The sequence below is a fragment of the Eleutherodactylus coqui genome, chromosome 9 (assembly GCF_035609145.1).
Source record: "Eleutherodactylus coqui strain aEleCoq1 chromosome 9, aEleCoq1.hap1, whole genome shotgun sequence".
Classification (NCBI taxonomy): domain Eukaryota; kingdom Metazoa; phylum Chordata; class Amphibia; order Anura; family Eleutherodactylidae; genus Eleutherodactylus; species Eleutherodactylus coqui.
The window spans coordinates 45784630-45808684 of record NC_089845.1 but is presented as its reverse complement, the minus strand read 5'-3'; the positions used below and the strand labels follow the sequence as shown (position 1 = coordinate 45808684).

The following is a 24055-nucleotide window of genomic DNA, read 5'->3' as shown; positions in this document are numbered from 1 at the left end:
GGCCATTTATGCTCCTGTAGGTAATATGCAAATAAGGGAGATGGAACAATACCTCTGCTTGCACAGTGGTGAGGCAGGAGCCACTTTTTCACAGTGGCAGGGAAAAGGGGGTTGTCAGCCTCAGTGATCTTGTAAAATCTAGGGAATGAGCGAAAGACACTGCACTGTATTGATCATGTAAGTGGCCAGCATAGCCTTACGAATGTGTTTTCCTGCAACTTCATTTACTATGAGCAAAGCGCATAAAACCTGGAGTACTGTTTGATTAAAAAGTGGAATTTGTACTAGGTTGTGACCTGGCGATTGAAAACGTCTCGTATAAATGTACCCTTCCGGTTTATTCACATGTTGTGAATGGTGAAAGCATGATCAGACCTGCTGCATCATCCATGGCTGATGTGACGGTGAGCCTCGGATCTCTACGTCATTATCAGATGCAGATTATTGCTTCTCAATGGGGGAACCTACCAGCGGATATCCTGCACAGAAGTCACGTCAATAAGGCTTCACGAAGGTGAGATTTGTGCATTGCAAGACGTACAAATCTCACACGAATATGAACCTCATTCTTCGTGGCACGTCCTATCTGTGGGTGTGGCCTTGGGGCACATCCTATCTATGGGTGTGGCCTCGTGGCACATCCTATCTATGGGTGTGGCCTCGTGGCACATCCTTTCTGTGGGTGTGGCCTCGTGGCTCATCCTATCTGTGGGTGTGGCCTCGTGGCTCATCCTATCTGTGGGTGTGGCCTCGTGGCTCATCCTATCTGTGGGTGTGGCCTCACGGCACATCCTATCTGTGGGTGTGGCCTCGTGGCACGCCCTATCTGTGGGTGTGGCCTCGCGGCATGTCCTGTCTGTGTGTGTGGCCTCGCGGTACGTCCTATCTGTGGGTGTAGCCTCGCGGCACGCCCTATCTGTGTGTGTGGCCTCGCGGCACGCCCTATCTGTGGGTGTAGCCTCGCGGCACGCCCTGTCTGTGGGTGTAGCCTCGCAGCACGCCCTGTCTGTGGGTGTAGCCTCGCAGCACGCCCTGTCTGTGGGTGTAGCCTCGCGGCACGCCCTGTCTGTGGGTGTAGCCTCGCGGCACACCCTGTCTGTGGGTGTGGCCTCGCGGCACACCCTGTCTGTGGGTGTGGCCTCGTGGCACGCCCTGTCTGTGCGTGTGGCCTCGCGGCACGCCCTGTCTGTGCGTGTGGCCTCGCAGCACGTCCTATTTGTGGGTGTGGCCTTATGGCATGTCCTATCTGTGGGTGTGGCCTCGCGGCACGTCCTATTTGTGGGTGTGGCCTCACGGCATGTCCTATCTGTGGGTGTGGCCTTACGGCACGTCCTGTGGGTGTGGCCTCACATCACCCTTTGCTGTCAACAGGGCCAGAGGCAGCATAAACCGTGATCCTCCCCGAAGTGATTCAAGGCGATTTTGATCTAAAAACGTCTTGCGTCTGATTCACGGCCAGATACGGCTCTCGCCCGTGTGACGTTAGCCTAAGTGACTCGCGACTCTTTTTTTTCCCCTCTGCGACAAGTAAAACTCTGCACGTATTAACTACGGCGGGATGTGATGCAGATTCCGTGTCAGACTCCCCCTTGTGGACACGGCCTTACGTGCCGCGGATTCCAACCAGTGATTCAGAGTGGAAGCGGCTGCAGCAGCTCTACACTCCAGCTAACGGCAGCAGGACTCAAGTGGTATCCATCCCCCATCTACCCGAAAATGGCAGATGGAATGGGATTTTTACCATAAAGACCCCCTTAAATGGGTCACATCTCACCCATCTATGATATATATTCTGATACTAGAACCCGTATGGAGGATGGCGGCCCAACCCCCCACATGATGAGGTGGCCGCCAGCGGGCCGGACAGTGCAAGAAGAGTGTGGTGCGGCATACGGTCAGAGCGCTGGGGACCGGGCTCGGGCTGGAGATGGGTAAGCGTCCTGCTAGAAGTCCCGGGAAGCGGGCCGACCTAACTCACGCAGCGCCAGCGCTTCTTCAGGCCGCCGTGATTTTGTCCCGTTTTGCAGCCTTAGAAAATCACGGCTGCCAAATGGGATACAGCGAAACACGGATTTCCGTGGTTTCGTTTTCACTAACGGGATTGGCGCGCGTTGTTACGACGTGATAAAAGATAGGACTCGCACGTTTTTTCTGCATGCAGGTAAAGCAGGGCGGAGCCATCTTTTTGCTTTTATTTTTTTCCCTTACACTTGAGCACAAAAAAATTTTTTTTTTAAAAATCACCGTTTCATGCGCGAAGACGCTTTGTTGCGGCGAACGTATTTGTGCATGCGCTCATCTGTTTTAGGGAAAAACCACGCGGGTGTACGTGCACGAATAGAAGCCCTGTTCTTTTGAATGGGTCACACACAAGCGGCATGTCCCATCGGATGGCGTGCAAGGTTTACCCAATGGGAAAGAGTCCGCCATCATCTGTCGGTTCCGTGGGGGCAGCGCATGTTGGCGCACAATATTGCCCTATATCGCAGGGTCTGTGTGAAATTAGACTGATGCCTCAAACACAAAGCCATAATCAGCGCCATCAGTTTCTTCACACCCTCCTAACACGGGGCCATACTCCACAGGTTGCCCTTCTCTCCCTTCACTGTTCTGCCACCTCCAACATGGCTGCTCGCACGCAACACCCTGGTCACGTGGGCCTGACGTCATCGGAGGTCCAGCATCAGGAAGACGCAGAGCCCGTCGGCATATTAACACATTCTGCCGCAGTTCTCCGGCGCGGCCGATTCACCCAATCAGCTGGCTGGAATCGGCACCACGAGACTACACAGCGTGCACGCGGATTGCCTGCAGCAGCCGTGCACTACACACTACACTTAAGCAGCACGGGGTTAGGTTTAGGGTTAGGGTTAACTAAACCTAACCCTAACCCCAACCCTAAACCTAACCCTAAACACTAACCCTAAACCTTAACCCTAACCCCAACCCTAACCCTAAACACTAACCCTAAACCTAACCCCGTGCTGCTTAAGTGTAGTGTGTAGCGCATGGCTGCTTAACTGTACTGTGTAGTGCACGGCTGCTGCAGGCAATCCGCGTGCACGCTGTGTAGTCACGTGGTGCCGATTCCAGCCAGCTGATTGGGTGAATCGGCCGCGCCGGAGAACTGCGGCAGAATGTGGTAATATGCAGCCCGTCGGCATGTACCGGGTCATGTGACCTATCTCCTGACCACAGCCGGGACATGAGCGCTATCTCCCCGGTCAGAGCCGCCGTCCCGCTGATACCGAGCCCGAAGCGGGAGAGCGGCTACTGCGTGGGGCCGGCGGCCCAGCTCATCGCCAGGGGTACGGTGCACGGGGGCATCATGGGAGGAGGGGATTAGGAAATAGTCTGCTTTCAGAAATGGCGCCCCTGGCAGCCGGTGGCCGTGCCTGGTATAACAGCGCAGCCATTTGAATTGCTGTGAACTAAATCTATCCTTGTGGCTTGTTCACACGGGGAGTTAATGCAGGAAGCATTTGTGCATGTGATACGCAGCGAGGGGATCCATTGCTTCCCCGTACAGTGTCAGCGTCCGGTCCGACCGTCCTCGTACGCAGAAAAAACACGTAAAAAAGGGACTAAACCCGAGCCGTCTGAAGCCCTTTAGTCGCAGCTTCGGTCTCCGGCGTTAGAAGACCGTGACAAGAAGTCGCCTTCATTCTGCGCAGTCCGCTTATCGGCTGTGTAATGGAATTCGCGGTATTTCAGTAAAGACGCACGGATGGGAACCGGCGCTCCAGGCCTGTGGGGATAACATGGTGACGCCGACATGTCTAATAGCGCACAACGCTCGCGCTGCCGGGGTCTTCTGACTAAACGTTTGATGTCTCGCGGATCCGCGCGTTACACTGCGGCCGCCCATGGTTATATTTCGTTGGCGGCCGCCCATGGTTATATTTCGTTGGCGGCCGCCCACGGTCATATTTCGTGGGCGGCCGCCCACGGTTATATTTCGTTGGCGGCCGCCCACGGTCATATTTCGTTGGCGGCCGCCCACGGTCATATTTCGTTGGCGGCCGCCCACGGTCATATTTCGTTGGCGGCCGCCCACGGTCATATTTCGTTGGCGGCCGCCCACGGTCATATTTCGTTGGCGGCCGCCCACGGTCATATTTCGTTGGCGGCCGCCCACGGTCATATTTCGTTGGCGGCCGTCCACGGTCATATTTCGTTGGCGGCCGCCCACGGTCATATTTCGTTGGCGGCCGCCCACGGTCATATTTCGTTGGCGGCCGCCCACGGTCATATTTTGTTGGCGGCCGCCCACGGTCATATTTCGTTGGCGGCCGCCCACGGTTATATTTCGTTGGCGGCCGCCCATGGTCATATTTCGTTGGCGGCCGCCCATGGTCATATTTCGTTGGCGGCCGCCCATGGTCATATTTCGTTGGCGGCCGCCCATGGTTATATTTCGTTGGCGGCCGCCCATGGTCATATTTCGTTGGCGGCCGCCCATGGTCATATTTCGTTGGCGGCCGCCCATGGTCATATTTCGTTGGCGGCCGCCCATGGTCATATTTCGTTGGCGGCCGCCCATGGTTATATTTCGTTGGCGGCCGCCCATGGTTATATTTCGTTGGCGGCCGCCCATGGTTATATTTCGTTGGCGGCCGCCCATGGTTATATTTCGTTGGCGGCCGCCCATGGTTATATTTCGTTGGCGGCCGCCCATGGTTATATTTCGTTGGCGGCCGCCCATGGTTATATTTCGTTGGCGGCCGCCCATGGTTATATTTCGTTGGCGGCCGCCCATGGTTATATTTCGTTGGCGGCCGCCCATGGTCATATTTCGTTGGCGGCCGCCCATGGTCATATTTCGTTGGCGGCCGCCCATGGTCATATTTCGTTGGCGGCCGCCCATGGTCATATTTCGTTGGCGGCCGCCCATGGTCATATTTCGTTGGCGGCCGCCCATGGTCATATTTCGTTGGCGGCCGCCCATGGTCATATTTCGTTGGCGGCCGCCCATGGTCATATTTCGTTGGCGGCCGCCCATGGTCATATTTCGTTGGCGGCCGCCCATGGTCATATTTCGTTGGCGGCCGCCCATGGTTATATTTCGTTGGCGGCCGCCCATGGTTATATTTCGTTGGCGGCCGCCCATGGTTATATTTCGTTGGCGGCCGCCCATGGTCATATTTCGTTGGCGGCCGCCCATGGTTATATTTCGTTGGCGGCCGCCCATGGTTATACTTCGTTGGCGGGCGCCCATGGTTATATTTCGTTGGCGGGCGCCCAGGGTTATATTTCGTTGGCGGCCGCCCACGGTCATATTTCGTTGGCGGCCGCCCACGGTCATATTTCGTTGGCGGCCGCCCACGGTCATATTTCGTTGGCGGCCGCCCACGGTCATATTTCGTTGGCGGCCGCCCACGGTCATATTTCGTTGGCGGCCGCCCACGGTCATATTTCGTTGGCGGCCGCCCACGGTCATATTTCGTTGGCGGCCGCCCACGGTCATATTTCGTTGGCGGCCGCCCACGGTCATATTTCGTTGGCGGCCGCCCACGGTCATATTTCGTTGGCGGCCGCCCACGGTCATATTTCGTTGGCGGCCGCCCACGGTCATATTTCGTTGGCGGCCGCCCACGGTCATATTTCGTTGGCGGCCGCCCACGGTTATATTTCGTTGGCGGCCGCCCATGGTTATATTTCGTTGGCGGCCGCCCATGGTTATATTTCGTTGGCGGCCGCCCATGGTTATATTTCGTTGGCGGCCGCCCATGGTCATATTTCGTTGGCGGCCGCCCATGGTTATATTTCGTTGAACGCGCTGTGAATGTTCTATCTTTGTCGGGGCGATCTCGCCCATGTGACCTATGGGAGAAAAAACTATTGCACCCCACCCGCCTGCGGATGCCATATTCTGATGTTTTGGGTTTTTTTTTCGTTTTTTTAATGCATTTTTCCATTAAACGCGATGTTTACGCGAGGTGAATCGTATTGGCAGCGATGTGTTTATCTTGCCGAACGTATCGCAGTCGCAGGGAAAATGGCCGCACCCTTTACGTGGAATTTAATGGCTATTCAAAGCCTGATACGGCCCGGCTGTCGTCCTTTCCTGCGTTTTGCGCCATGTTTCACCCTCCCTCACGTCATTTTTCAGCCGCCATAGACGTATATATGGCAGTTCCGCTGCGCAAAATGCAGGGACGCGGAGCGGGTCCTATTCTTTTACACCTGCAAGAAATGCGTGCGCAAAGCAGGCCTACGGGAACGAGCTGAGCCTGAGATCAGGGGGTTATATTCTCTGTGTTTAGCAAACATGACCGCGGCCCTCCGCAGCACTTCGCATCTTCGTGTATTGCGCACATTTGTGCCCCCGTTGACTTCTGTGAGGACCTTTTGGTGCACAAATATGCAGAAGAATAGAACATGTTCTATTTTCTTCTCGTGCGACTGAAATGAGCGCAAAATACGGAAATGGGAATGAGCTAGAGATGAGCGAGCACGCTCGGTTAAGGCAGATACTCAAGCGAGCATCGCTCTTCTCAAGTAACTGCATACCTGTCCAAGCAAATGCAGGGGAGAGAGAGAGATCTCTCTCTCCCCCCCTCCCGAGCCTGCTCGGACGAGTATGCAGTTACCCGAGAAGAGCATCGCTCGCTCAAGTGTCTGCCTTAACCAAGCGCGCTCGCTCATCTCTAGAATGAACCACTGAAATTGATGGGTTCCATTCTCTGCGTATTGCCGGCCTTAGTCAGCGGGTCCGGGAGGCGCTGCTGCTCTCCGCCGCACCGCAGAACATTGTCGCTGCATTTATATAAAGTAGCAGAAAAGCTTCTTTACGTTTATGTTGCGTTTTATCCTATTTTACAGATATCGGAGAAATTCATTCCCGACTGCTGGACCACCGGCCGGTCATCCAGGGGGAGACCCGCTACTTCATCAAGGAGTTTGAGGTGAGGCTGCTCTCTCTGCTGGCCATGCTTATTGGCATCATTCCTGCTGTCCCTTCAGTCCCACACTAGGTGGCAGTAGCGTTCTACTGTATGTGCTCTACTGTGTACAAAGTGGTACTTTTCACATCGGCGCACGTTCTGTCCGCGCGAGGGACCATTCGCACAGTCGGATGTTTCAGCTGCGTTCTGTCCATGTATTCCACGGACCCGATATGAACTATTCAGCTGTTTTCCTTCTTCACAGGCTAGAATTGGGCACATATTGGGCATGGTCTGCGCAGATCGGACGGCACATGAATATATGCCCATGTACTATCCGAGAAACGCCTGCGTGAAGAAGTCCTGACGAAGTCTTAATAGCCCTTGTATCTACTTGAAATGTTTTCCTAGGGTGTATTCACATGGGGGCAAGTTTCATGCGCAGGCGCTATGGACGGAGCTCACGCGTGGTAATAACACTGATTATAATGTGGTTATTTACATGAGCGGTCCCTCTCTTGCAGCAAGGCTGTAAAATTGAAAAATTGTTGCATGTCCCATATTGACACTTACATTTTTTGTGTCAGGGTAAACGGGAACATGAGCCGCCTGACCGTGTGCAACTTATTTATAAAAGTTTTCAGCCAGCTCATCGGACTGTGTTGGGCACAGTGGGCACTAACACTTAGATTACATACTGGTGTATATAGAAATACTAGTGATTATTAGAAATTATAGTACCAGTGTTTCTGGTGTCGCGATGCGCTACACAGCTCTGCTGCATGCTCGGCGCGCACACAGCTCTGCTGCATGCTCGGCGCGCACACAGCTCTGCCGCATGCACTGTTCATTCCATATAACAGAGATCAGAAGCAGCACAGCACTGGAGATGGACCTGTGATGACATCACCATCATGCTCCGCCCCTGATCACATGACGGTGATATCATCAAAGGTTCTGCATACTTGTGCAGATTACGGGCGGACTTAAAACCCCCTGAGGCCTCAGTTGCTATGGAATACTAACGAACACCTAGCCGGACAGCAACTGTGTGCTTAGAGGACCTGTGATGATGTCACTGTCATGTGATCAGGGGCAGAGCATGTAACTCCCTCACTGGGGATGAAGGACCTTTGATGACGTCACATTCATGTGATCAGGGGCGGAGCATGTAAGTCACTCACAAACCCACACAAGGACGGATAGGTCGTTGTTAGTAGTTTGATAGAATCCCTGTGCAAATATCTTGAGACAGTGGTATGCCACCAATCTAGGCAGACCACATGGGGCCCGTTGGACAGGGGAGCTTGGGGCCGAATGGCCCCTCTCCCTGTGCCACCACTGACATTCCGAGCCTGTCTCAAAAGTCCAGCCAATCTCTCTGTAATTTACATGCCTGCTAGTCTCAGTGCAGAGGCTGCCTGCCATGGCAGTACCATACCGAGGAGATGCAGATCGGAGGCACTGTATGGTGAAGGTGCCACGGGCAGGATGGGGCATGTACACGGACAGAATGGGGCATGTACACGGGCAGGATGGGGCGTGTACACAGACAGGTCGTGGCTGAAAAAGGTGTTCATAGTGATCTGGGCCCAGATAAAGGAGAAATAAACATGGACTCCACCTGTGATCACGGGAGGTAACTGCACTGTAATCACTATCGGTATCTGCCCATTACATGGTGACTGCATTATTTAGAGAGACACCAGAGCTGAGCTCTAGCAATCCATATCCGCCATGTTATAGATATGCTTTCATTAATATAGTTTTGCTCTGGGCCCCATGAGTTCTGTATACTCCCCCCGTCTTGGGATATTGTCTGGAACGGCTTAGCTTGTAAGATTACAAATGGAACACTGGATAGAGTAATGGCTACTTTACCACGTATGTACGTAAACACGTATGTTACGGCTAGGCAGTGACTTTGGCTGCAGCACAGCCTGCATGTTGCTGGTGAACTGCAAATTGCAAAAAAAATCTAATTTTTGCGATTTTTAAGGTCCTAGTTGTGGCAGCTTGCAAGTCGCAGTTCGACCCCCCATTGACCTCATTGAGTGGGCAAGGTCGCAGGGTACACAGCCATCTTTGGTCACACAACCCATGTTGAAATGGGAAACACTTGAAATTCTAATACACTTATGAGGATCGCAGTTAGAGATGAGCGAGTATACTCGCTAAGGCACATTACCCGAGCGAGTAGTGCCTTAGCTGAGTATCTCCCCGTTTGTCTCTAAAGATTCGGGGCCGGCGCGGGTGACAGGTGAGTTGCGGCGGGGAGCAGGGGAAAGAGAGGGAGAGAGAGATCTCCCCTCCGTTCCTCCCCGCTCTCCCCCGCCGGCCCCCGAATCTTTAGAGACGAGAGGGGAGATACTCGGCTAAGGCACTACTCGCTCGAGTAATGTGCCTTAGCGAGTATACTCGCTCATCTCTAATCGCAGTGTCACAGAAGCGATGCAATGCAGCTAGGAATCACAAACGCACCTTGGCCCGATATTGCGCTCGCCCGTATAAATGTAGTCTTATCTTGTATACTGGGGTTGTTAGCCTCTATCCACAGGATAACTTACTGACCGCTGGGACCCCCACCACTCTTGTGAAGAGGGGTCCAACGTGTCCAGGAATGGGCAGAGTAATGGCCGCATACACGGCTGCTCTATTCGTTTCCTCCGGGCAGCCGGAGATGGCCGACCTTGTCAACTCTTCTTCCCAGCGGTCCTATTGAAATGAATGGAGCGGCAGTGCGCACGCACGACTATAGATTCCTGGACGCACCGGACCCCTATTCTGGGGATTGATGGCAGTCCCAATGGTTAGACCCCCACCGATCAGCAAGTTTATATCCTATGGATAGGGGGCAGCATTCAATCACGGCACAACCCCTTTAATGCAAGCCAGTCACTCATGTCACGGGGGCTGAATGGGTTAAAAAAAAAGGAAGGCGGCTTCTTTCTCCGCACTAAACTTCGATGATCCCATTGATTTGATGTATGCAGTACGATGCTTTTGTGCGTCCTCTGAGAACCGGAGGACGATTGATGCTGAAGATATATCATGCGGTGAGTAATATGTACCGAGTAGCCAAGATGTAGGGAACGGAGTCCCTGGAGAGGATGACATAGTCCAGGCTCCGACATCTGCGTGTGGCCGGATAGAAAACCGAACATCCATCCCATAATAGATAGGATTCCATTAAAACTAGATGCATCAGTTTTGTAAAAGGGGCAACTCCCCCCATTCCCTTTCCTGTTAGCCGGCCACCTATTTCGATCCTGAAACGATAATGAGGGGTGCTCTGTAACTTGCCTTTGCCTGGCTAATGATGGGGGGGGGGGGGGGGGGGGGGGCAGATCGTAAACAGGAGATTCCTGCCATTCTTGTCTGTCCAGATAGGAGAGCTGTTACATCAAGGAAGTTTACCTGTGCTCTGTGTTCCGCTCCTGCCACGCTTCACCATACCTTGGGGGTTAGACTTTTTGGTAACACCTCCACGACCATAAATTTTGGAGATTTTGTTCCCAGAGACATGTGTCAGCTTCGTTTCAGTGATCGTACTGAAGCTGCAGGACAAGTAACATAGTGTGTAAGGCTGAAAAAAGACATGTCCATCCAGTTCAGCCTGTTACCCCCTAATGTTGATCCAGAAGAAGGCAAAAAACCCTTAACGTGGTAGAAGCCAATTTTTCCCATCTAAGGCAAAAAATTCCTTCCCGACTCCAATCTGGCAATCAGAATAATCCCCGATCACCGACCCTTCTGTAGTAATCTGTGATATAACATGTGATATTGTGTCACTCAAGAAAGCGTCTAGACTAGAGATGAGCGAGCATACTCGCTAAGGGCAATTACTCGAGCGAGTATTGTCCTTACGAGTACCTGCCCGCTCGGAAGAAAAGATTCGGCTGACGGCACGGGTGACAGGTGAGGAGCAGGGGGGAGAGAGGGAGAGAGACAGATCTCCCCTCCGTTCCCCGCTGCTCCCCGCCGGCACCCAAATTTTTTCTCAGGTACTCGCTAAGGACAATGCTCGCTCGAGTAATTGCCCTTAGCGAGTATGCTCGCTCATCTCTAGTCCAGACCCCTCTTCTACTCTTTTAGTGAGTTCACCATCACCACATCCTCAGGCAGAGAGTTCCATAGACTCACTGCTCTTACAGTAAAGAACCCTTCTATGTTGGTGTAGAAACCTTCTTTCCTCTAGACATAGGGGGCGCCCCCTTGTTACAGTCACAGTCCTGGTATAATAGATGATGGGAGAGATCTCTGTACTGCCTCCTGATATATTTATACATAGTTATTAGAGCGCCCCCTTGTTACAGTCCTGGGTATAATAGATGATGGGAGAGATCTCTGTATTGCCCCCTGATATATTATACATAGTCATTGGGTCGCCCTCAGGCATCTTTTTTCTAAACTAAATAATTCCACTTTTTATAGCCTCTCTGGGTTTTGTAGTCCGCCCGTCCCATTCATTACTTTAGTTACCCACCTTTCTACCCGTTCAAGCTCCGATATGTCTTCCCTGGGTACCGGTGCCCCAAGCCATCCCCAGTATCCCATGTGTGGTCTGACTATCCTGCGTCTGGCCGGTAGACTCTGTTCTTCCCCCACAAGCCATATGACGTTTACCTTGATAATCTATTGTTTACTCCCAGTTTGTCCGGCTCGCTATTAATTCCAGAAACATGAATTACTGGTCCTTCTGCAGTAAAAGTGATTTAATTGTGTTGTCTCCTGCGCAGACAAATATTACTATAGATACATAGTTGCTGTTAGTTTTATAGGCAGGCCCAGACAACGCGTCTCCCCGTTACAGTACAGCATGTCTCAGCTGTCTCCGGCCGGGTCCGAGGTCAGTAGAGACAGCCTCACGTCACGTCTCCTCGTATATAAAACACTGCCGCCGGGTTGTTTAAGCATGTTTTATTTGTTTGACCTGTGTTGTTCTCTATAATGTTTATGTCCAAATCGCAGTCATTACCGGTTGTGAAGGACTTGGGTGGGGGGTGAAGACTTTACAGCGGGGTGTAGTAGATGCGGACGGCTTCACATCTGTGCTGGGTCCTCCGGCCGCAGGTTCCATCGCAGATCTGGCTGAAAATACCGCAAGAAAAAGTGCTGCATGCAGGTAGAGAGCAGGCAGACCCCATTATAGTCAATGGGGTCCGTCCGGCGCAGTTTCGTTCCACCCAGAGACAACCGTACGGCCGCAGGGATTCCCCTTTCCTGATCCCCAAACGGAAGCCCGAGTGCAGATGTGAAAGGGGCCTTTCCATGTTGGGTCACAGGCTGTGCTACTGGCTTGGCATCTGTCATCGGTCTGCCGAGTCCCCTCTTCTGGCCATTCCAGCTTCCCTATTATCCAGGCATTGCAGCAGGACTAGGGGCTTATTCACACGGACGAGAATCTTCCACATTGCAATTTGCAAAGATTTGAACCCTATCCTTTTTAATAAACTCATTTACATGAGCAATTTTTTTTTTTTTTTGTCTGTCCCTCGCAGCGATGCTGCAAGAATAAAAATCACCGCCTGTTCTGTCTCTTGGCGTTCTCCTGAACACGCCTATCATTGTTTTCATGGGACCTTAACCCTTTGCAATCCAATTTTAGATTCAGGGTTTCCTAGGGGGCTTTCTCTTTCTGTCATTATACAATGGCGCCATCTGCTGGCTAGAGCCAGTACTGCAGTATAGGACATGCTGGAGAGGCCCCTGACAACAGAGCGGCCAATAATCTACAGTAAGAATACCCTGCCGGACGTCTTCCGACATCAGAGCTGTACAGCCTTCAATCAGAATGTCTTTAGACGTCAGACAGTGGATTGGAAAGGGTTAAAAGAGATCGCCTGGCACTTGCATGCTATGCGATGTGCATGTGAGTGCCATGTTTCCCAGTGAAATCAATGGAAGACGCTTGCAGTCCTCTGATGCCCGTGAAGCAATCGCCCGGGGGTCGCAGGTTCACAGAAGCGAGGCGTTTTTGAATGAAAAACACCTTGCATCGCCGTGAAAAACACTTTGGCAAGCGTGACGTCGTGCTCGCCCGTGTGAATGTAGTCTAAGGGTATAAGCCAAGCCATACGGAAAGGTGGTCTTCCCTCATCGGTGCACGGTTGGGTTCTGGTTGTGATGCGGGTCAGGAGGGGCACAGGTCTTGTGGAGATTGCCAGGTAGGCATGTGAGGACTTGCAATGCCCCTCTAGGAAATTTTACCAATACATGCCAGGTTGCTTACCAAAGTCAGACTAAATTTCCCAAAGCATTCATTGCATGGCTTCTAAGCTCCCTCACACCAGAAGCTACTCCTCCGACGCGGCATGGTGGGGAGCAATCACCAGCCATCACCGTTATGACCTCTCCAAACTGCAGCAGCCTCCTGTGTGCACCTCATCCCGTCCTTTACTTTTTAGGTATCTCCCCTAACTCATGGAACCTATTATGTAGCGCCCGTCCGCAGCTGCCCGTTGTCCTCATGTTCTGTGGGCAACACAATTAAGAAAATCTTACCAACGTCAATGACCGACCCCGTTAACTACTCTCAGGCGGCACGCAGACCCGTCATGCCATGTGCATTGTCGTACGACTGTCACGTGTCTCAAGCAGTAAAAGAGAATTACCAAAACTAGCACAAAGGGGGAAAAAAAGCTGTGGTTGCCTGTGGCAACCAACCGACTTCTTGTGTTTGTCTTCCATATAAGAAGGAATTTGGTAGAGTAAGCAGCTGCACCCTTTACCCATCACATTTACCAATCGGGTGGCACCTATGTGAAATGCTCTTTTTTTTTGAGAATTGAAACTCAAAACAGTCACGTGACTGGTCGGAGCCGCTAACATTTGGGGGTGTGGCCACACAGCGGGACAATTCATGGTTCTGTGATGTCATTGGAAATGAATCTGCTACAAAATCCACGTGTTTAGTGCAGATTTGCTGTAAAATTCAACCTGCTCATTGAAATGGGCGACTTGTGCGGCGGGAATCCTTAGCCGGTCGGCTCCGCTGTGGATTTTGCGTGCATTCGTTTTTCCTCATGAAGCCTCATCCACTTTGTTGCTGCCGTAAACTCTGCAATTCTGCTGCAGAAAGTCAACCATTACGGCCCGTATATTATAGACGTCGGGCCGTATATTATAGACGTCGGGCTGTAGTGACACATGCCATGTTGGCTTAGACCAACTGTAGTCTTTTTGATGAAGTAGGACTGCATAAAGCAACAACTGTGCCCACTACAGGTTTCTGAAAATGTGCACTATCCTACTTGCACCACTAGATGGCAGCAGACCTTTATGTTCATGGTGCCGCTGACAGATTTATAGGGCTACTATTATCTGTATGTGGCTTTTAATGCTCTTCACCTCAGAGAGGCGGGTCAGGCGGGCAGACAGGACAACACATGTTCCCAGCAGATGGCCTCCGAGGTGCCGTCGTGAGCTAATATCTTCCAGCTCCGCCGGCTCTGGGTTTCATTCCATAAGGGTTTATTAAAACTCTCCTAGTCTTTGTAGTGGAGATTCTTTTGAAGCGTTTTCCAGGCCTGCAGAACTCATCGTCTGCTCCGGGCTGCAGGGTGTGAGATCACTCCGTGCCCAGATGGTCCTGACAGGTAACTGCAGGGGACGGAGTACAAACAGGGGGCGCTTGTCTAGGGCACACTTTTAAATCTGTCATTAGTCCAACCTTCAGCTTTATTTATGGCATGCACTTTACATCTCACATACAAACTCCATGCAGATGTTGTCCCTGCTGGGATTTGAACCTTGGACCGCAATGCAACCACCTAGCCACCGTACCGCCCACAGACCTATGAACTGACCAATAAAAGCTGTGTATGAATTAATACTCGGGCTTTTATGGTTTTTGACTGCTGTTACAGTGGTAGTCTTCTCAGCTCCCACCTTTTGTAGGGTTCAAGTCTTCTCAGCTCCCACCTTTGTAGGGTTCAAGTCTTCTCAGCTCCCACCTTTGTAGGGTTCAAGTCTTCTCAGCTCCCACCTTTTGTAGGGTTCAAGTCTTCTCAGCTCCCACCTTTGTAGGGTTCAAGTCTTCTCAGCTCCCACCTTTGTAGGGTTCAAGTCTTCTCAGCTCCCACCTTTGTAGGGTTCAAGTCTTCTCAGCTCCCACCTTTTGTAGGGTTCAAGTCTTCTCAGCTCCCACCTTTTGTAGGGTTCAAGTCTTCTCAGCTCCCACCTTTTGTAGGGTTCAAGTCTTCTCAGCTCCCACCTTTTGTAGGGTTCAAGTCTTCTCAGCTCCCACCTTTTGTAGGGTTCAAGTCTTCTCAGCTCCCACCTTTTGTAGGGTTCAAGTCTTCTCAGCTCCCACCTTTTGTAGGGTTCAAGTCTTCTCAGCTCCCACCTTTTGTAGGGTTCAAGTCTTCTCAGCTCCCACCTTTTGTAGGGTTCAAGTCTTCTCAGCTCCCACCTTTTGTAGGGTTCAAGTCTTCTCAGCTCCCACCTTTTGTAGGGTTCAAGTGCATCGGGGGCTTCTTATACTCGGGGCTGCGGAGTCGGAGTAGGTAGAACTATACTAATTCCAGTTTATAAAAAAGAATTATATTTAAGAATTTTTATACTATAGTATATGTGTGTGTATGTATATATAATATATACTGCAGTATAAGAATTATTAACCCCATGACGCAAGGGTACGTCATGGCAGGGTGGTACTTCCTGCAAAATGACGTACCCTTACGCCATAGGGATAGCGCGAGATCATAGCAGATCTCGCCCTATCCCACAGCGGGCACGGAGATGCGCCCCCCCCCCCCCCCTGCTGTTAACCCCTTCCCTGCCGCGATCTGAGTGTTCTCTTGGTTAGTTGTTTCTTTCTGTCTGACACTCCCAGCCTCTGTTTCCTCAGATGGCCATGTGCGGTGTATGGTCGGTGTCCGTACCGGCAAGTTCTTGAAGCTTTTCCGATGCGGGAGGGCTTTTTGTTGGCATGTTCCTGTTGGGTCATTCCGTGTCAGTTCAACCAACGCTCCCGGTCGACCATCTCAGATTTCAATGAAACTTTGCACAAAGATAGACCCTGACCCTAAACTAAGATAGCCAGAATATTAGGCGTCAAAGTGCTTTGGTTCACGAGCTACAGGTCTTACTCTAGGGGGTTGTCATGTGATTACAGCCTACAGGTCTTAATCTAGGGGGTTGTCTTGTGATTACAGCGCGCAACCTGAAAAAAGTGGCGATTTCAATCCATTGCCAAGCCAGTTCCAATGACTCTAGAGCAATGAAACTTCACACACTAGGAGAACTTTTGGTGCTGAATCCAGCTAAGCTCCTCAGACTGCCACTCTTATCATCATTCTGCCACCATTGCATGTCAAAGTAGCTGAAAAATTCTATTGCGCAAAATAAAACTCATATTTTAAGCAGTAATAACTCATAATCAATGCAATCCAACTCAGCTCTGAATTTATCAATGTGGACTCCATAGAAATGTTTCTCATTATTCACATTATGGACCCAAAAGGATGCATAGCTCTTAAGATACAATCAGTCAAAAATGTCAAGAAACACTTTTTTGCTAATTTTTCCCTTTTTCAAAGGCGAAAATCGGAATGTACTCCATTTTTATTTTTTTTCATTTTTGTTCTATTTGGAAGAGAATTTTTTGCTCTACAAGATTCGATGTTTTTCATTTTGTTCCCAGACCTTCTAGATGGGAAAATATCAATGCCTGTGAAGGTCCTATGCACTCGCGGAGGTCAAATAATAAAATAAGTGTAAGTTTTGCATGGATGTATAATTAGTTTAGAAATCATGAGAAGGTAAATTATTTTTGGAATGAGACAACTTTTTGTGCTCAAGAAACTTATGTGATCAAAAATTGCATGGCGAGTTCAGGTGAGCCACAAGCTTTGGCCTAAGATGGTCAGAATATCATTGAGTGTTGCATAATGATTGTGGTATATTACAGTGATCACTGGGCTTATTTAGCACTCTATCCATATTGGATACTAAGATTATCTAAGGCTAGCATTTGTGTAATAAATAACTAGTTCTGAACTCGCCATGCAATTTTTGATCACATAACTAGTTATTTATTACACAAATGCTAGCCTTAGGTAATCTTAGTATCCAATATGGATAGAGTGCTAAATAAGCCCAGTGATCACTGTAATATACCACAATCATTACGCAACACTCAATGATATTCTGACCATCTTAGGCCAAAGCTTGTGGCTCACCTGAACTCGCCAGGCAATTTTTGATCACATAAGTTTCTTGAGCACAAAAAGTTGTCTCATTCCAAAAATAATTTACCTTCTCATGATTTCTAAACTAATTATACATCCATGCAAAACTTACACTTATTTTATTATTTGACCTCCGCGAGTGCATAGGACCTTCACAGGCATTGATATTTTCCCATCTAGAAGGTCTGGGAACAAAATGAAAAACATCGAATCTTGTAGAGCAAAAAATTCTCTTCCAAATAGAACAAAAATGAAAAAAAATAAAAATGGAGTACATTCCGATTTTCGCCTTTGAAAAAGGGAAAAATTAGCAAAAAAGTGTTTTTTGCCATTTTTGACTCATTGTATCTTAAGAGCTATGCATCCTTTTGGGTCCGTAATGTGAATAATGAGAACCATTTCTATGGAGTCCACATTGATAAATTCAGAGCTGAGTTGGATTGCATTGATTATGAGTTATTACTGCTTAAAATATGAGTTTTATTTTGCGCGATAGAATTTTTCAGCCACTTTGACATGCAGTGGTGGCAGAATGATGATAAGAGTGGCAGTCTGAGTAGCTTAGCTGGATTCAGCACCAAAAGTTCTCCTAGTGTGTGAAGTTTCATTGCTCTAGTGTCATTGGAACTGGCTTGGCAATGGATTGAAATCGCCACTTTTTTCAGGTTGCGCTCTGTAATCACATGACAACCCCCTAGAGTAAGACCTGTAGGCTGTAATCACATGACAACCCCCTAGAGTAAGACCTGTAGCTCGTGAACCAAAGCACTTTGAAGCCTAATATTCTGGCTATCTTAGTTTAGGGTCAGGGTCTATCTTTGTGCAAAGTTTCATTGAAATCTGAGATGGTCGACCGGGAGCGTTGGTTGAACTGACACGGAATGACCCTGTTGGTGGATAAAGCGAGTCAAGCGCGCAGTAGTTGAATGTCGGTTTGTGACGTGATCTAAGGCTACATTATATTAATGTAGAGAAGTATTGCAGTCCAATATGCAGGGTACTACAAGTCTCAGGATAGACTGGTGTTCCTCAGAGCCTTCCCCTATATAGCTAGCTGTGGTTACAGTATAGTATGCGCATCCATGTGGTGTGCCAGCTTGATGCCCAGTACCTTTCAGCCTGGCAGGGGCTGCTGAGATCTTTCCATCAGCCTTCTGGTGTGCAGCACCCCCTGCTGTTTCTGTGCTCCCCGCTGAGTACTGCCTGTCCTCACCCTGTGGCTACTAACCCGGTGAGTGAGGTTGGCGGTGGATATAACTGCTGCCCGCTCTATTAGTGGAGCTCTTCGCTTGATTATTACTGCCTTGCAGGCAGTCAGTGGCAGGGGCCGTGCGGCGGACGCCCCTGGAGTACCGACACGCGGCTCTGCTGCAGTAGGAGAGAGGAAGGTTTCTTGTTCGCGCTTCACACTCACCTGATGCTGCGGACCACTTTAGGTGAGTTACTATGTAGGTGCCAGCCTCACCATCCACAAGGTGTTCAGGATATCCACAGGATTTTGAATGTCCCCTGGGGAGTTCTCCTCAAACACGTCCGGCCATCTTGGCTGCAAGCCACGCCCCCCCTGGGTTAATTAGTAAGAAAAAAATTGCAGGTGATACATTCCCTTTACGAAATCTGTAGCATTTTGGTTTAAGGCAGCCGTCAAGGGATCCTTTGATGTAATAAGGGAAATTTGTGATAACAGAGTGCAAACCTAATTAGAAAAGTTGACCAAACCAGCCAATCAGATTGCTTCTTTCATTTTCAAAAGGACCTGAAAAATTAGGGCTGGGATCTTGTCTCTATGGCAACTCCTTTAATTTCCCTTTCAGCAAGCCTATAGAACTCCACCTTTGTAAAAGTATCGGCCTGGAATTCCGTCTGTTTTGCTCCCAGATTCAATACAGTTGTATCCACCTTTTAACCCCTTGAGTGGCAGGTTTCCTACCACCCTGTCGTGCCAACCAGGGCAGGTTTTTTAAAATGGTCTAATCATTGAATTTCAATTAGTTTTGCAGTTGCGTCTCAAGAGCCATAACTTTTTCATTTTTCCATTGACTAGGCCATATGAGGGCTTGTTTTTTGCGGGACAAGTTGTGATTTTTTAAACAGGGGGGAGGAAAAAAAGAAATGGGGAAAAAAGAAAAAAGGGGCCATGTCATAAAGGGGTTAAATAATGTATTAACTTCCTTCTCTGGGTCATTACGACGCACATGGATACCACATGTGTGATTGTATTTTTGATTTTTTTACAAAGTAAAGGAAGACAAGTGTTTTTTTTTATTTTTTTTATAATTTTTTTACTTTTTTTTTTTTACATTTTTTAAAATTTTTTTATTTTTTTTTGTCCCTTTAGGGGACTTCCACAGGGACCCATCAGGACCCCTGATCACATTCCAGGGGTCCGATGGTGACAGCCCTTTACATGCTGCAGTGACAGCCCTTTACATGCTGCAGTCACATAGACTGCAGCATGTAAAGGGTTAACACAGCAGAGATCGGAGGTTTTCTCTGATCTCTGCTGTAAGAGCTAGTACCTAGCTGTCCTCTGACAGCTAACAACCAGCTCTCCCTGCCACAGAGATCATCGGCTTGCTTCTGACAAGCCGATGGTCTCTATGGCAACCTGTAAACAAAGCAGGACATTGCCGACATGTCGGCAATATCTTCTGCTGGTTTTTCAAAGCCCTTGCTTTGTTCTCTGTGGGACTGTGCAGGCAGAGCACACTGTCACAGCTTGTGGCATTGTGCTCTGCAGCTCCCATAGTGATACATAGCCTGGAAATCTTCCGGGCTATGTCACTATGAGCAGTGGAACTCGTCACGGAACTTTTCCGGGCGTGCCACTCAAGGGGTTAAAGGGCTCCACTGTCAGGGAAATTCTGTATACAGCACCAATCAGGCCCACCCCACTTGCCCCGTTGCCGGCGGTAAAGGAATAAACACCACACACGGAGGTCTGGTATAGTTCCTCACACGGGGAGTAGCTGCGCACTTTATTACAGATTACATGAGGCTTTATACCCCTTATCACGTCATTAGAAGTGTGTCTTATTGGCTCAAATCCACCGCATAACCATATATGTCCGCAGTTCCGCCTGAGGCAGTGTTATTCACCTAAGCAGTCGTTATCTTAGATAAGGCGCTTCTGGGAAAACAGCCAAGCACGCGGCCTTCGTATCCGGTTCCTCCTTGCAGTTTTCAAGATACATTTCTCTTCGCCTTGCAAAGCCTTGGCATATCTGATATGATTTTTAAGGCTACATATTAAGTTTTTTGCGTTCTAGCATTGCATAGAACTTGCATACAGGTATAAAAGCATAAAAAACATATGGCGATATATACATATACCCTCACACCATCACACGACCATATTCTGGAGCATTCCGCTGTACCAATCTGCCGTAGCCTCCCATGCTGCCGATCACACGTACCGTGCGAAATACGAGGGCAATAAAGATCGCAGCATGTTCTATCTTGTTGCGTATTACGCATGCACACACGCCAAGATAGTACATGGCAAATGTCACTGCATACCTACTACATTCCACACGACTATCACATGCTGGCGGCATGCAGCGAATTACACTTGTGTGCAGAATACCGGATCTCTGATTCTTCAGCCTTTGGGCTGTGATCTTTTCATTCCCAGACAGCAAATCCTTCAGCCGCTACTAAAATGTGTGCCAATACCTTCAAACCGCCGACTGGGGGTGTCGGACCCCCATGATCTCTTACTAATGGCCTATACTAAGGGCAGGCCAGATAACGTCTTTGTGCCGTTTTCACATAAAACTGGACATTAATACATAATTCTAACGGCCAACCCAGAATGTAAAGGTCTCCTGTAGGTGTTCCTGTGCGATTATTCCAGAAAGTCCTAAATATAACTTTTTTTTTCTTTTCATTTTAAGGAGAAACGTGGACATCGAGAAACTAGAGTCCTTGAAAATGTGAATATCAGCATATCTGAAACCAATGATCAAGTTCTTCCGAGGTGTTCAAGTGTGATGCAAAATCAGTTTGGTCTGGTGCTAAAATCATGTAAGTCATTCAAGTCAAGTTATTGCAAAAAAAACCCTTTTTTTCTGAATGCCCATCCATTAAAGCTAGCGCATAGCCTCAGTTAGATTAAAGGGACACTATGAAAACGGGCAGCTGCCTAATAACGGGCCTTATTAATGGGTTTGCTCCACTAGATAGTGTTTTCCCCAAAATAAGACCTGTCCCAAAAATAAGCCTCAGCATGATTTTTCAGAGAGGCTTGAAATATAAGCCCTACACTGAAAATAAGCCCCAGTAACAGTTCATGGGGAAAAAAGTCAATAGGAATGACTTGATGTTTGAAAAAGGCCATGAAAACGCAATTGCTGAATTTTTACAGCACTTATCACACATGTCATCCGAGTCACTTACCCAGCAGGATCCGTCCGGGTCCTTCTCGCTGCTCTCCAGAGCCCCGGCGCAGTTCTCGGCCGCTCACACAGGATCACTACCTGGTTATGAAATTCATAAATCCCGCTTCCACAAAGCGATGGCTATGATTGGTTCTTCGAGTGCTGCGTTGATTGACTGAGCCGCGCTCAAAAAACCAATCACAGCCGCGGCTCAGCCAATTCATAAATCTCGCCAGCATGAAGCAATAGCTGTGATTGGTTCTTCAAGCGCTGCATTGATTGGCTGAGGCACGCTCAAAGAACCAAATACAGCCATCGCTGTTGGGAAGGGCCCGGACCGAGCCTGCTGGGTAAATGACTTGGTTGACCTGCATCAAAATAAGACATCCCCTGAAAATAAGCCCTGGTGCATCTTTTAGGGCAAAGATTAACATAAGACCCTGTCTTATTTTGGGAGAAAGACGGTATCCATCAATATCCACGCTTGTCCAATACCGCAGAGGTAATGCTAGTGAATATTGCTGATGTGCAGCCAGCCCTTTCAGAAGTTCATCAGCATGGCTTTACATGGGACAGCTATCATCCAAATGGTCTCCGGACAGAGCGAATGTGAATGACAGTTCTTCTGTGTAAACACAGGCCACCAACGGGGTGATGACTAAAAATTCCTTCACTAGTTGCTTTCTTTTGGCTCACCTAAAAATAGTCGCTGGTTGATTAATTAGCATCTGGTGTAAACGGGCAATTGTGGCCCTTACACCACTAGCCAATAGCTTTGCAGGGAGATGTGCGCTTGTTAGTCTTGCTGTCCCCACCGAATGCTAATTTGCTCTTGCCTTTTTCGAACATTTTGCCCTTGAAGATATGTAACAGGGTGCCAGGTTGTCCACAGTGCCTCCGCCAATCAGCATTAGGGGACAGCCCTCCTATTGCAAGTTGAGACGGAGTAAAATACCACCTCGTCGCCACTTTCAGAAGGGTCTCCACCAGGTTGGCTCCTACGGAAGCCCGATTGGCCCAGATGAAAGCCCTTCACCATTGTTCTATGGGAATTCTCTCTCCCAGATCTTTCCCGATTGAGTAAATTACTTTTTTTTGTAGGTCTCAGATTGCCAAAGATTCATCGTAGAATGCGGGGGTCATAGATTTATTATGGGTATAAGTTTTGTTTAGGTTTATCACTGGAGATGAGCGAGCACGCTCGTTTAAGGCTGCTACTCGATCCAGAAGCAGTCTTATCAAGTAACTGTGTAGTCGCCCGAGCAGCATGCGAGGCGGTGGGGGCCAGCGGGAAGGGGAGAGAGATCTCTCTCACTCTCCCGCCACCCCCGCATGCTGTTTGGGCGACTACGCAGTTACTAGATAATACTGCTACTGGATCAAGTAGCAGCCTTAAACGAGCGTGCTCGCTCATCTCTAATCGTCACTACTAGCACCGGGATCTTAATTTTTGTGAATTAGGGTTGAGTTCCAGAGGGAACGAATCTGGAAGTATTTGTATAAATCTCTTTTGGGCAGGACAGGAATGTGAATGTGAATGCTTCCAGATTACCTCGGTTTACAAGGTTTCAGATAAATGTTATGCCTCGGTCTACCCACAAGCCTACTTGTAAATCTGGAATAAACTACTCCAAAACTTCGAGAGGAGTTTCCTTAGGTACAACCACCTTATAATTGTCGGCTTTACCAACAGGCTTCTATAGTAGCCTTCATAGTCGGGGTAAGACCAGGGGTGGGGAGGAGTAGTTTCAATGCGGGTGATTGGGCGGGCTACATTAATGCAAATAATGGGGATTTCAGGGGTCTGTTGTTGTTGAGCTCCTGCTCTATGATGGGCCAGCCTATTCCCGGTGTTGAGCGTTGCCAGGCCAGAGTTTGATTCAGGACTGTAGACCTACGGTAAGCACTAAGGTTAGGTAGACCTACCTCTCCTTGTTGGCGGTGCAAGGCCAGAATTGAAATGGCTATTCTAGGTTGGCTGCTCTTCCATACATATTCAGAGAGCTGTGTTTGGAGTTTAGCCATGAGTTGTTCGGGAATTGGGATCGGCACGGACCGGAAATAGTATAGAATTTTGGGAAGTCTTAGCATTTTGTAAAGGATGATGCGACCGATCCAAGTTGCCTATCCATGTGTGTTGGGTGCTGAAAGATTCTAGTTCCCTCTACCATTGTATGGGAAATTTTGAAATAATATCTTGTTTTAAGTTTTTTTTTTTTTTACATGAATTCCCAGTATTTGTGATTTGGTCATGTTCAACCTGCTAATATTTCACAGGTCGCTCTCCGGGACGTTGGGGGATTAGTTAGAGTCAATAAGATGTTGTCCGCAATAAGGCCGATTCTGTGTTGTCTAAGTCTAGCTTAAATTCCACAAATTTCTGAATTTCGTCGGATGTATTCTGCTAGCGGGTCTATTATCAGGGTGAATAGTATAGGTGATGATGGGCATCCCTGGCGGGTGCCGTTAGTGGTTGGGAAGGAGGCCAATAGGGTTCCACCCGCTAACACTTGAGCTGCAGGGGCAGTATATAAGGCCCGGATGGCATTTAAAATATTTCCATGGAAACCAAATTTTTCCAGCGTGGAAAAGGCGT

General features: G+C 49.1%; 1 protein-coding gene across 2 annotated transcripts in view; it reads left to right on the top strand.

Moving 5' to 3' along the window:
- Positions 1-2693: 2693 nt before the first annotated feature.
- BLOC1S5 (biogenesis of lysosomal organelles complex 1 subunit 5) overlaps positions 2694-24055 on the top strand; it is a 41003-nt gene continuing 19641 nt past the window's right edge. The window contains exons 1-4 of one of the 2 annotated variants that reach the window (XM_066579337.1): positions 2694-2710; positions 3165-3308; positions 6826-6908; positions 20977-21106. In XM_066579337.1, the coding sequence (XP_066435434.1) occupies positions 3206-3308; positions 6826-6908; positions 20977-21106 (316 nt within the window). In that variant the 5' untranslated portion in view covers positions 2694-2710; positions 3165-3205. Of the gene's footprint in view, positions 2711-3145; positions 3309-6825; positions 6909-20976; positions 21107-24055 lie in introns of those variants that run through there. The other variant, XM_066579335.1, reaches the window with a different exon arrangement.